Source organism: Desmodus rotundus, chromosome Y (genome assembly GCF_022682495.2).
Source record: "Desmodus rotundus isolate HL8 chromosome Y, HLdesRot8A.1, whole genome shotgun sequence".
NCBI lineage: Eukaryota > Metazoa > Chordata > Mammalia > Chiroptera > Phyllostomidae > Desmodus > Desmodus rotundus.
Genome location: NC_092332.1, coordinates 3,617,400 through 3,631,770, shown reverse-complemented (window position 1 = coordinate 3,631,770; position 14,371 = coordinate 3,617,400). Strand labels below are relative to the sequence as shown.

General features: G+C 55.3%; 1 protein-coding gene across 14 annotated transcripts in view; it reads right to left on the bottom strand.

Annotated features, from left to right (window-relative positions):
- The window catches only part of LOC112313384 (steryl-sulfatase), a 113,221-nt gene that overhangs the window by 49,922 nt on the left and 48,928 nt on the right, over positions 1-14,371 (bottom strand). For all 14 annotated transcript variants that reach the window (XM_053917004.2, XM_071220394.1, XM_053917000.2 and 11 more), the window contains 5 exons: positions 10,699-10,839; positions 9,825-9,946; positions 9,601-9,723; positions 7,346-7,769; positions 3,862-3,998 (listed from right to left, as the gene is read on the bottom strand). In XM_053917004.2, coding sequence (XP_053772979.2) covers positions 3,862-3,998; positions 7,346-7,769; positions 9,601-9,723; positions 9,825-9,946; positions 10,699-10,839 — 947 coding nt within the window. The remainder of the gene's footprint in view (positions 1-3,861; positions 3,999-7,345; positions 7,770-9,600; positions 9,724-9,824; positions 9,947-10,698; positions 10,840-14,371) is intronic.

Here is a 14,371-nt window from a genome sequence, read left to right as displayed (position 1 = left end):
GACTGGTGACCACTAAGGGATCTGTTCGTTTAGTGAAAACGGAAACCCGTGTGACCTTTTTAGGGCTCACTCTAATATGGCTCTGCTTACAGGCCGATCCAAAGGACACTGTAAACAGACAAGCAACACAGAAATAACGCACAAGTACCGAGAACAGACTCGTGATGGCCTGGCCTCATGAGGGGTGAGGAAGAAGTACACGCTCACAGTTTTTGTTTGAAAGCAAGAACCCTCCCCACCCCAAGCCGCTGGCCCCCAAACCGAGATGGGGCAGGAATTTTCCTTCGTACAGGCGGGAGGTGGGGGGTGCAGCAGAGTTCTATTTCACCGTTCGCCTTACTGTCCATGGTGTCCATTTCTCTTTGGAGGACACAGAACCTGGGGCTCTAAGCCTGACCCGGCTCCGATTCAGGTTCCCTCACATGGCTGTGCGTACATGCCAGCTGCATGCAAGCTCCACCCGTAACCGTGGCCCTGCTCACGGCCACAGTCCCAGCCACGGACACCAAACCGCTGGCAGGACCTACCTCTCCTGTCTGCCGCTCCCTGTGCCCGCAACACCATTCACAGCCTCACGTAAATCTCGTTCTGCTGGGGGGACACGCCCCAATCCTGGCTGTGCATTGCACAAGACCGGTCTTTCCCGTCTGCTCCTTCCCATGCCCCACAGCTGCAGAACTAACGGGATGGAACATCAGACTTTGTGACGACCCATGATTGCCCAGAGATGGGGGGGTTCGCTGGTCAGGGCATCTTGCAGAAATGGTGAGGTGGGCTGTGGCCACTGGCCCCATGCACCCACCCAGCACCTTCCCAGGCTGCTCAAGCCCTTGACCTGCACCTCCCTCGGGACACCCACTTGTCTCTGTCTATCCCCTTCCAGGTCTCCTGAAAGAATATGAAGTGCCTTAGTAGCCAAAAGTTCTCTTAAGTGTTACCACCATTGCATCTCTCGCCCAAGATACATTCGGCACATTGTCAGTATCCCAAAATGTAACTGGGGAACGAACCAGCTCTCTCCCTGTGGTCTACTGCTGAGCACTCACCTGTGTGATGCGGCCTTTCCCCCTCCCCGGGCAGCGGAGGGTGAGGCTCTGCCCGGCTGCCTGCCCAGCCAGCCTCCACGAACTCTGCAGCCTGAGGTGCATTCAACCTTCCCCGAGCCTCACCTGCCTTGCCCACAGGACAGGAGCAGCGACCCAGCCACACACGCTGCACACAGCACAGAGGGGGTGAAGGTCACGGCCGGGCACGGGGCACACGCTTCTGAGCTGGTAGCTGTGCTTATGGAGGAAGGGCGACCTCACCTCGACCTGCATCAGAGCTGCAGGGTTTTGGCCGTCCCTGCGTGGTCTTCCGGTGAGCCCCCTTCAGGGCCCTCACACCACGTGCGAGGGGTCAGTCCTTCCTCAGCTGTCACTGCAATGCAAGATGAGCAGCCACCCAGCTGAGGAAGGCAGGAACCACCCCCAGAGTGGACTGCGATGGGCCGTGGCGCAAGACTAAGTCATCAAGGCTCTCTGGGATGAACGTGCCTTCACGGGGACAGAGACACCTGTGGTGGGGAGGGCCGTGCTTCGTGCACTCAGGGCGCCTCCTGCACGGTTGAAAGCAAGCCCTCACAGCGACGGAGATCGGCTCTCCCTGCCACTTCTGTCTGAGCTGCCTCTGGGGCACGGGGTGCTTCGGTGCCAGCCAGCGCCCCCCTCTGAATTTAGTCCGTAATTACACAGGACACTACAGTCCACTGCTGGGGGATACTAAAGGGCTCTTCTTACAGAGAAGGGATGACCCTCAGATGCTCGAGTACACGGAACGGGAAAACAGCAGAGCCGTCCGGGCAAATTAATGCCATGGCTCAGGGGCAGGGGGTTGTACTTTCTGGCAAAAAAAGAGCAAAAAACCAAAAAACACTGAAACACCAAAACAGCAAAAACAAAAAATAACCACTCATCTCTTCACATTAGATCAGACGTGAAAGCAGATCTGAAACACCGAAAAAATGCTCCTTGTTCTGTTCGGGGGAGACCAGTAACGAAAACGACTGGAAGTGATACGTTTAGTAAGTCAGAGTAGGCGTCATCCAAGTTAATGTGTAAGTGTGGGCGTGCCCGCACGGGCTTGCGTGCCAGCCAAGCGAGTCCTCAGAGAGAGTTGCGGACAAAGCCTGTTCCACCGGAAAAATCACACTCGTTGAAGACGTAAGTATTGCACTGGTTCACACCACGACGTATTCTCCTCATTTGCACCACAAAGCAGCAGAAAATGTAACCGGTCGACAGGCAGCACTTAGGAAGGAAAAATGAAAGCAGGCAGGCCTGTACGGGAAAGCCCTGAGTACAATGTATTCTTTCTTTCGATACATCTCACCGGGCGGAACGCTCTGGGTTCGTCTTTCCTGAATTCCTCATCTGTCCTCATTTCTGCTAGTTTTACAGAATCACAGAGCACTACGGAAAAACAAACAAACAAACTTGGAACTTGCCTCATCTGAATTCCTCCTGAGCAGGGGGCAGACAGGGAGCCTAGAGACTTAAGCCAGGGGTCAACCTCACAGGCGTAGTTAAAGAGTCAGAAGTCAGGATACGGGGCCAGTGTTCTTGCTCCTTGGGACGGGGCTCCTTCCAAATTTAAACAAAGCAAAAAAAAAAAAAAAAAACAAAAGAAAAAAGAAAGAAAGAAAAGCAAAAAAAAAAAAAAAAAAAAGGGAAAGCAGAACTCGTTCCTGAAGCCAGCACAGCGGGGGAACATCATCACCGTCAATTTGCCGCGTAAAGCAGACCAACAAGCACATGATGGAGTGCTTGGTCCATGCACACCCAAAACTAGAACTAATACAAATAACACTGGGTGGAAACTGGGATTGAGCAGTGACATTTAAAAAGAAAACTACCCTCAACAACCAAAACACGTGGCAGTGTTCAAGTATTTCTCTAACACCTAGGCTGGAAGGTTAAAAACAACCCATGTGGTACCCAAAGAGAACAGGAAGGAAAAACAGGAGAGGAAAAAAAAAATGGGAAAGAGAGCAAATATACAAAACTTTCATGCGGCCTGGTTGACTAGTGACATTTGGAGCATTTTGTCCAGACGGACGGAGCGATGCTGACCCAAGACGATGTCCCTACAGAAGGCTGGACCTGGACGGGAGGGTTTTCCATGCCTCGGCTTAACCCGCCTCTTCTTGCTTTCCCCGCATCACAGAATCAACGCAAGATCTCCCAGCTGTGCAAGAGGCAATCGGAGAAAGCTTGCTCGGGGTTCCCATAGACATACGCAAGCCAAGTCCTTTACAAACAGCCTGGAGAACAAGTCTCCCCAGAACTCTGCAGAAACAAAACGCCCCGTGTGTAGAGATAGGGTCTTCGGAGGAAGGAGAAGGAACAAGGGCCTCTGGAAGCCTCAGAGACTCGGCAAGAGGACCACAAGCTGCAGAAGGAGGACACAGAGCGGACTGTGGCAGCGATGACGCCCCGGCGCCCACAGGACACCCCATGGAAACCGCACCCAGGCTGTTCCCGGCGGCGTGTCTTCTGCAAACCCACCACTTCGCAATTGTGCGACAGAGAAGGTGCTGTGCACACTTCACTGTTACTAGAGTCCGTGAGATGAGGACTCACACTTGGGCCCCCTTCTCCACTCATCCCTGTGAGCACCGCCCCCCCGCAGACAGCCCTGGTGACCTATCCATCCCTGGGCCACCACTGTCTTGCCCTCCCGGTCAGCCTCTCAGAAAACAAAACCACGTGTACTGTCTAAAAAGGCATCGGGAGCGAGGTGGACATGCACAGAGATTCAGGCGGAAGGAGGAAGACACCCAGCGGCAGCTTACAGACGCAGTGAAGACAAAGACACACGTACCAACGCCCCAGTCCATCTCCTCGGCCGCATCCCCGTAAGCGCCATGCTTGCTTTTCCCGGCAAAGTCCTTGGAGGAGAAGAGGGCTGTGTGCACCTGAAGGCAGGAAAAGACGAGCAGGAAGGGCGTCTCGGCATTCCTGGGGGGAAAAAATCCGAGAGCGACGTCAGCACGCCTGCCGCCGTTCTCACCAGGGTCAGACTATTTTTGCACCGACGCGCGGTCAAGTACCTCTTTGAACTTGGGCAGATAGCCTGCATCTCTACGTGGCAGGCTCGTCATCCACAAACACTGCAGTGCCAGTGAAGCCTTGTCCTAATGCTAACACCCTCACACACCCCAAACGCTGACTCGATGTGTTACCTTGTCCCAAAGGTGACTGCAGATGCCCAGCTTGCTGCCTGCTCTGCAGAGGTGCTCAATGATATTGCCCACGGAAGGAGCACATCTGTGAAAGGGTGGGGTGGGTGGACGGATGGATGGGCAGATGAAGGGATGGAAGGGTGATGGATGGATGGATAGATGGATAGATGGATAGATGGATAGATAGTAGGAAGCACGCATCCATGGATGGGTGGATGGGTACATGAATGGGTAGAAGGATGGATGGAATGGATGGATGGATGGGTAGATGAATGGATGGATGGGTGGATGTGTGGGTAGAGGAATGAATGGGTGGGTGGATGGATGGATGGGTGGGTGGATGGATGGATGGATGGATGCATGGATGGGTGGACGGGTACATGAGTGGAAGGATGGATGGGTGGATGGATGGATGGATGGATGGGTGGATGTGTGGGTGGATGGATGGATGCATGGATGGGTGGGTGGATGTGTGGGTAGAGGAATGAATGGGTGGGTGGATGGGTGGATGGGGGGTGGGTGGGTACATGAATGGATAGAAGGATGGATAGATGGGTGGACAGGTACATGAATGGATGGATGGGTGGATGGATGGATGGGTGGGTAGATGGACGGGTACATGAATGAATGGATACAAGGATGGATGGATGGATGGATGGGTGGGTACATGAATGGATGGATGGGTGTGTGGGTGGATGGGTGGATTGGGGGGTGGGTGAGTAGACGAGTGCAGTGTGTGGCACGACACTGGCTGTACGAGCCCAGCACCACTTACACGCATTCCTTCTCTCACTAGACCCTGCGCTGGGCCAGGTCACTTATATCCCTGTGCCCCTGGTACCAGCACAGATGACACTGCTTGAACTTTGTAAAGTAGCACATGTTCCTTTCCTGACCATAGGAAAATGAGAATATACCTTTAAGACAAAAATGAAGACAGGAGACTACGAAAGCCGCCTCCTCCCCACATAAACGTGAATTTGTGTACTAGACTTCAGTTGGGACGCTGATTTTGGTCTCGCCCACGCCCTCCCCGCCACAGCAGGTGGGGGCTGGCCGTGCTGGCCCTGTCACAGAGCGCCCCGCCGCGCTGTGGGGGCGTTCCCCGGGGCAGCGGTGCCTGAGGCGCCGTGGCATGCCATCACCGTGTGCGGCTCCTGCCCGCCATGGAACACGTGCAGACGCCACACTACTACGCACACCACCTGGGCCCACCCTCACCCCCAGGCCCCTTGCGAACACAACTACAGTGCCCCAGTTCCTCCACACGCTCCTGCGCAGAACCGGCGGAGCAGTGCGCCTGGGACGCTTCTGGTTTCAAACTGCTACCTGCATTCACGCAGGAACGGTCCGAACCGAACCCGGAGGGAAGAAGATACTGAACTCCTGCGGGGACAGTTTTTTTTTTTTAAAGATTCACCATGTCCCTGTGTTTTGGGAGATATGAAATAAGGAACAAGTGAAGTCGTCCTGATGGGAAATCAATTTCCAAAGTGCCTTTGGAAAACCAATCACAGTTGTTTTTATTTACTGGAGGACGATTTCAACTGTCTGGATGACGAGTTTTTCTTGTCTCTCCTCCTCCCTCCTCCTCTTCCTCCTTCTCTTCCCTCCTCCTTCTCCATCTCCTCCTCCTCCCCCACCTCTTCCTCCTCCTCCCATTCAGTGACAAATGCCAGAGACCTGGATGCCCCCCCACCCCCGCTCCCACGGCGACAGGTAAACCTCCCTCCATAACTGGACTTGGCTGCGACATGCTCAGCCTGGAATGGGGAGCTCATCCGAAGAATCCCTCCATCCCCAACTTTGCATCCTGTCGGCCCATGAAGCTACCCAGCAAGCGGGTGGTGCCTGCCTTTCGTGAGCAAGGCTGTTCTTTGATTAACCCGTGCACCTTGGAATCTGCATGTGTGTCCGCATGTCTGTCACTCTTGATCTTTCATTTACGTGTCTCACCACAAATTAAAATCAATGATCACCCCTATTCCTTTCTGGCTTAAACTCTTAGTGGAACAACTACCATCAGCCCACGATCCCTTTATTCCCGAGATGGCTCTGTGCCAAACCGCAGCATCCGTCATGGCCTCACCTCCACCGCCCGGTGGGACGTGAGGATGGCTGGGTTGCAGGGGCTCGGTAAATGCGTTTCAGGATTCCGACTGTGGTGAACGACCCTGGCAGGAGGGCAGGGTACAAGGTCGCCTCTCCCAGTGACACGCAAGTCGGCTGTCACAGCTTTCAGGTGTCATTGCTGCACTAGCAATGTTTGTAGAAAGACACATTGACTTACCGCACAACTAGAGACCACAGAGAATGGGTAGGGGGTCTCGTCCCCATGACCCTGCACTCCCTCAGGGCCCAACTTTTGCACAGAGGTGCTCTCTGCCCTGGTCCTCCTACTTTCCACAATTCCGTGCCTTGGTGGCCTCCTTGCAGAGAGCTATGTTTCCCAGAGCTAGAAAAAGGACAGCCTGACCCTGTGCGACATCAGAGACTAAAAGCAGAACTCCAGGCCGCTGCCCGATTTTGGATGTTTCGCAATTGCCCGATACGTCTCCATCCCGTGACGTGGGCGTCCTGCGCCAGTGTGGCCGTGAACCCCTAAGAAACCTTCAGTTCCTCCCACGGCACTAACACCAGGGGTTTCTTGCTAACTAAGGTGTGTTAAGGACGACCTGTCTGTCGGGCTGCTGTACAGTTTACAGCATGGGGTGAGCTTGTCACGTAGCTGTCTGTCTGTACAAGCATCTCCCCCCAGGAAGTTTGACCCCCAGGGAGAAAGTCGGGGTGAGGGAGCGTGGCGTGCATGCCCGTATGTCCCAAAGCATTTCCCTCCTCAACTGGGGCACACGCACTGGAGCCCCAGGGCACGCGGCCCGTGTGCGGCTCAGCACGCCTCGTGGGAGCGTGTCACACGCCAGTGAAGCCTCTCTGCCTCCCGTGCCTGTCCTTCCTGTCTTCCCACGTCACCTTGGCCACTCACGCAGTGATCCTGGAGGACAACTCCTTCCTGCGCCACGGTTCAGAGGGACAACGGAAAGCGTTCCCGTGACTTTCCTCACCGCCTCGGCAGCAGGAAGTGCACGGGAGCTCTGCCCCCAGAAACGACGCTGCGTGACCCACCGTCGGATGAAGCGGGCGGCGTCCTCCGTCAGCCTCTGCGTCAGGTTGTCGTAGGACAGGGGCTGCTGGGAGACGTCGCGGTTGTGCAGCAGCAAGCAGTTGAGCGGCCGGAAGTAGTGCAGGAAGCCCAGCAGGGCGCCCAGGATGGCGGCGGCCAGCAAGAGCAGGCAGGCGAAGACGAGGCCCGGCACGCGCAGCAGCCCCAGCCAGCGCAGCGCCGCCAGGGTGAGCAGGGCGATGGCGATCACCTGCAGGGGCACGAAGGCCAGCAGCCGGATGGCCGACGTGAACACGCTGCCCTGCCCGGGCTTGCAGTCCCGCAGGTTGGTCACGGGGATGCCGTGGAAGTAGTCGAAGCCGTGGCTGGACGGGTGGTGGCAGAAGTCGCTGTTGTTGCGGCAGTGGGTGCCCAGGTGCCACTTCCCTGGGGAGACAGGCGGGCCCCACGCTCAGTCCCCAAAGGCGCCCTGGCTTGGGCGCCGGCTTCCCCATCCCACGGGCCGAAGGTGAGGAACTTCCCGCCTGTTTTATCAGCCACCCCCCTGTTCTGTGCAGCCCTCCAGTTCCCTGCTTCCTTTACTGCAGACACGAGGGCACTAACCCGTCACTCCACCAGCGAAGAAGAAGGAAAGTAGTGGAGAATCTTTTATCACACCATCATAAGCACGTAATTCTGTAACATAACGATGTCACACGCAAGCACACCCCAGCACAGGTTAGGTGAAACGCTCCAATGGCCGTCCAGCTCGTGCGAGACAGTCAGTACCCTGGCCAGCACACCCAGCAAGCCTTCCTTGGGCCGGGCCCTGTATTAAATGAGCCTATGTAACTATGTCCTTCTGAGATAGATGATTGTTTAAAAACACATTTTCTTAAAATTAAAGTCTCGCAACCGACTTGATTGTGTTCCCTGAATGTTGGAGGTGGAAATGAGTCCCTTTCCAAAAATCTGCCCCCAAGGCATGAGGAAATCACGCTCATCATTCCGCAATGATTTTAAAAGCTATGAACATTTCTTATAAAATGTTAATTATACCACTAAACGAGTGAGGGCCTCAGCAAAAAAAAAAAAGAAAAAGAAAAAAGATGATAGTTTTCCGACAACACGGGTGAGGCACGAGAATGGTAACTGCACCCCTGTGAGAGTTGGCAGGGTCCGCCTTGTGGACCCCAGGCTATCCGCTAAAGGGGGGACCCAGTATGCCTACCAACGGCATACAATCCACACGGCAATCTCGACTGAGACAAATTGTTGTACGACCAGGTGCTAGCATGAAAAAGTAAAATGCAGACCTTCATCCCTAGCGTGCTGCGCCCACTGGTTTTGCATGCTCCGAGTATAACTGTATCTGTTCTCTATCATCTGTTCCCTCTGTCTGTCTCACTCACCCACCTGCCTGTCGTCCACTTCATCTACTGCTCCGTCTCCTCCTGTCTGTGTCTGGTCCTTATGCATCTTGTCATCTACCTAGCTATCCATCCACCCACCCATTCATCCACCCGTCATCTACCTCATCTATTAATCTACATATCCTTGTCTCTCTCTATCACTCATGTCATCTGTTTCTCCATCTACCCACACACCCATCTGTCTGTCCATCTCTCTGGGTGCGTACCATTACCCATCCATCCATCCATCCATCCATCCATCCATTTATCTTCCTGTCCATTTATCCATCCATCCATCCATCCATCCATCCATCCATCTCAGCTCTGGTCTACTATATATGCATCTATCCATCCACTATTCCTACCCATCTATCCATCTCGCCACCCATCCACTATACATCTACACCTTCAACGACACATGCATCCTTATTCCTGTTTCTCCATCCTTCCATCCACCCATCCACCCACCCATCCACACATTCATCCACCCATTCACACATCCACCATCCATCCACCCATCCATCCACCCACCCATCAACCCACCCACCCACCCACCCATCTTCCATGTATCCATCTACCATCCATGCATCAACCCACGTACACAATAACACATATTTATACATTCAAATAGCCCAGGCATAAACCCACACACACAATAACCCCCCCCCACACACATACAACAACACATATCTATACATTCAAATAGCCCAGGCGGGAGCACTGTGCTCTAGTTCAGAACTCAAGTCATTTTGTTCCTATTGCAAGTTGTGCCCACTACATCAGCCATGTGGACCCTGAAGTGCTGCCCGCCCCTCGGCCCCACTCAGCCCGCCCAGGCCCCGCCTCCGCTCCACAGCTCTGCACACCTATCAGCGCGGTCGCATAGCCTTGGTTCTTCAGAAGTCTGGCGAACGTCACCTCGCTCTCGGGAAGTCCTCCGGAAGAGGCCAAGAAGAGGAAAACTCCAGTCCGGGACTGCGACGCCATCCCTGAAGCAGGAGAAAGCAAGCGTCAGGCCCGGGCATCCGGGAGCCCGGAGCTGGGAGGCTGCCCGCGGAGGGGGGAGGCCCACGGCCGGTGAGGTGGGTACCTGAGCGGATGGGGTACCGGCCCGTCATGAAGGCCGCCCTGCTCGGGGTGCACAGGGGCGACGCTGCCAGGTGCTGCGTCAGCTTCACGCCCTCTTTGGCCAGCCGGTCGATGTTGGGGGTCCTAGGACAGAGGAGCCACGAAAGGTGTTCACGATGACGTGGCAACAGCCGTCTTCTCGGCGGCTTTTTATAACGAGTCACCTCTCAGAAATCCAGGGACGGTGAGGGTTGCGCGGGGTGGAGAGAGAGGGGGAAAGCAGGAGGGGGACGCAGACCCCAGACCCGGAGTGAGAAGGGACAAACCCACGTGGAGGCCTTGCTGGCCTAGGTCTGACTTGCTCAGGGCCCCGTGTGCTGCAGAGGACTGTGAGCTCGGGCCGCCTCCCTAGTCCGGGGTTAGAGCGGAGGGGCACGTCTGGAAATGAGCTCGTCCGAGGAGGGGCAGAGAGACAGCTCAAAGCCTTTCGCTGTCCCCCGCCCCCCACCAGGTAGCTCCATGCGCCCAATGAGAAAGCCTGAAGATAGCTCAGCTCCTGCTTTCCAACCATTTATCTTCCCGTCCATTTATCAAAATACATGGAGTGAACCAAAGGAAAGGAAAAATGAGCATATGGGGGGAAGCAGCGGAGGAGCAGCCGGTAAGAAGGAACTAGTGTGGTATCTTTCTAGTGATTTCGCTGAGCGTATCCGACAGACAATGCTCGTTCCCCCACGGACACGTCGGCCCGCCTGACGCCGGTCTCCGCGATCATGCACACTCGGTGTGCGACTGCGTGGGCTCTAAAGGCTTTTCGTGTGCGTGGCCGCCCTCCCCGGGACAGCTGACCATGCATGGAGCCACAGGCTCCCGCCGTGGCTGCCACGTGGCCCTACCTGAGGGTCTTGTTTCCATAGCAGCCAGGGTCTCCAATGCCCAGGTCGTCGGCCATGATGAGGACAAAGTTGGGCTTTGGGGCCGCCCGGCTCCGAGCCTCACACAGGAAGAACAGCAGCAGCAAAAGGCTCTTCATCTTCCTGCAAAGGACAAAGGCCGAGGTGAAGGGTGTGTGTGTGCGTGTGGTGGGCCGTTCGGCTCCTTCTCTCAAACCTGCCTCCCTCCCCGCACACGTTTCCGACGAGGCAGCCCGTGGCCAGAGCCGTACACTCAAAGACATCACTGGGCGAAGCACGTCACCCTCTCTCTGCTGTGTGTTTCTTCCTGAAGCAAACCTTTCCTTCGGCTTGGACAGCGCTGCCGCCCCGTCTATACCCTGGACCAACACGGAGCATGTGCTTGGATGAATCAACTCGGCCACCCCTGCAGTCTCTATAGAAGGTGGGCTCCACCGTCAGCTAAGCATTGCCTCCCAGGGCCCTGGAAACACACTGTTTTCAGAAAGACCACATTTTCAGTCCGATTTTCTTTCTAGTATTGGCTGGGAGATCGGCCTAGTAGCTTTTTAAAGGGAAACAGGGACACGAGCCAATCATTCCAAACTCAAGGAGCTCGGGGTGCACAGCCTGGGTGGCCCTGGCTGCTGGCTAAGGGGCCAGACCCAATAGTCACAGGGCGGGACCCTGCCCGGCTGGTGTGGCTGCCACCAGGGCACGCGCTGAGCGGAACGCCTTCCATCCCTTTTGAGAGCCCGGGGCAACCTCCATGGACAGATGGGGAGGCGAGGCGGCCCCCTTCCCAGCAGGACTGCGGGCTCTGTGCGGGCAGTGGCCGGGTGAACGGGCGCCAAAACACGCCACGTGCAACCGAGAATGGATGCCGGCTCTGCTGAATGAACAGCTGCTCACCCTAACTCGACCAAAGAGACGATTCCAAAGGGCCCTGAGCCGTTTTCTAGGTGGCTGGAAGGCCTCACCCGTACTGGAAGGATGCAGACATTAGCAAGCATCTCGAAATACAAGGAGACATGGATTTGAAGGTTTCCAAAGACGCCCATTAGCAATGCCCAGGGAACGCTTAGGGTGGGCACGTCAGGGGTCCCTCAGGGGGTTTCCGGGCGTGCGAACGGGTAACGCACACCAGCCACGTATAAAGGGTATGCTTAATACCCCGCTGCCCCGTGACAATGCAGCCCCTAACATTCGCAGCGGAGGAGACGGGGCCGCCGCTGAGGGGTGTGTCCAGCCAGTTCACATTCTCACGCATCCCCCACAATCATTCTCACAACACTTTTCATTAGGAGTCAGTGGTGGGAGTTCATACACGCCATTTAAAAATACACCGCTCGGCTCGCCAACCATGCGGAGGCGAGTTTGGGGTTTGCACATCAAGGTGGAAAACGGCAGGAACAGGAAAATGTACGTCTGGGAGCCCAGAGAAACACGATTCCGAGCGAAGTTCAACGGGGCAACATTCAGGCTCTGTGTGCGCCTTGAAACCCCACCACCGTTGCCGTTAGTCCGAGACCTCCTCGGGGCAGCTGAGCTGTTTGACTAGACTCAAACGGCTTCTGAGTTCTCCCAGACAGATTTGCTTCTGCTGGGGTTTTACTTTTCTTGGACATGCACAGAACTGTATAATATATAACATATATGTACGTAGACAAATACACACACACATATGTATAGCATACGTAACATTATATATGTATATATGAGTCAGAGAATCACTCGGGGACATGATATGATTTCCTCCACGTGCAAAGGGCTGAGTCCTGCGAGGCCGGGCCCTGTTTCTGGCACATTGTCTCCCTTCCATGAAAAGCCTCACTGTGGGGTGCAGCAGAGTCTTGTGAACGGCAGGGCTGAGGCGTGGAGGGGGCCGTGACCCCCTGACCCAGAAGGCAGGGGAGACAGCGAGATGTTCTTCGGGGTGGCAGGCGTGTCTGCTGGGCACCCTGAGACCGGCAGGCTGCCGCTTGGTGGCACACGGATGGGGCAGCGGCTGGAGCGGGCGTGCATGCCGTGACCATAACCCCGCCACGGTGCTGGTGCCCGGGCAGGGTGCGGGCAGGGCAGCAAGGACAGCGGGGCCCCTGGAATGCCATCGGTAGAAGCTGCTCGCTGACTTTCAGACACAGACCATGCTCCGTGTGCTTGGCCTGGCTCGCGCTCTCGGAAAAGGTGCCAGGGGCGGGAAGCAGGGAGACAGGAAGAGTCTGGGGCACACGGGGTCGGATCCTCTCCGAGACAAAGTTGGGGGGCCCGTTGCATGGCTGTGCGCTCCTCGGAAACAGGTGCACCGAGTTCCTGCGCCTTGTGGTGAGAGAGTTAGGGCACAGACAGAGCTCGGGCAGCGAAATGAAGCCCAAGAGGGGCGAAGCCCGTTCGTCACGATTTACGTCTGTGCTAATTTCTGCATCGCCCAGTGGTTCTGGTTAGCCCACGGGGAGAGTGCACCATTCCTCAACCCTCGAAAGGGGCCTCGGGCAGACACTCTCAGGCCTGGGGTCAGAAGTACCACTGGCCCAATTAGGAATGTTTGAAGATCTGAGTTTGTTCATCGCCCCTTAGGATCCCACTACCTATAAATTATCACGACGGCAAGGAAGCAGCCCTTACTGTTTCCCATGAGCATGAATCACAACACAGCCGTCATAGAGAGATTTTACATCATTCAGAGGGACTCCGCTGATGGGAACACTTCGCCCTGCGATGAGCAAGCTCCAAAATCTGAAAAGCACCGCATGTTTACTTAAAGAACACAGTGACGTTTCTGAGCAAATGGAATGTGGCCCGAAAGTGAGATAAAAAAAAACGATTTTGAGAAAGGAGCTGTTCCTCAAACCGAATTGTAATCAAGGAGAGAGACGAAAGGACGTTCTCCTCACTGGAGATGGAACTGCATTAAATTTGTTGATTAAATCGGCTGATTAAAGAGGAAATTTGCACTGGGCTGACGGTAATGACCGTGGTGTGGGTCTGTGCGGCTCATGCTGAAAAGGCTCATTGAAAACCAGGGAAAAGCCTTCATTACAAACCATATTGTATTTGGAAGAAAAAAAAACCCGGAGCTTTTGCTCAATTCACACTACGGAGAAATCAAATTTGGTTAACAAAGTGTTACCTAACAGATGTCCCGTTTTATTTAATCTCACAGAGAAAACCAGTCTGATATGTGGGCAGGGAAGAAATAACATCTAAGTAAGTTTTCCAACAGGGGTCTTACAGATGTCAACACCTACCCACACTGCTTGTGATTTTCCCGAGAGGAGTGTCCAGGCCCTCTTTCTTCCATGAGCCCCGTGTGGGCCGGCTCGCAGGGGGGAGCCGGCCCCCGGTCCCTGGATTTCGCCGTGCACTGCTTTACACCCACACCCACACCCACGGGGCCTGGTGAATTCATGTAGGGGTACCACGAAGGAAACAGTGTTTTTTGAAAAGTCAGTCCTATGCAAGCTCTTGGCTTACATGTGACATCTTCAGAGCAGCGGTAAAACTCGACGTCCCATGAGACTGGGGACTCTCGGGCCCCAGCCAGACCCCCATCCAGACCCCCATCCAGGCCCCCAGCCAGGCCCCCCTCACCTGGGCCCCCATGTCACTGGCCCATCGGCCACAGCACATGGTGTACAGGGAGAGCAGCACCGCACGTTTGGGGGAGATGAGGTCC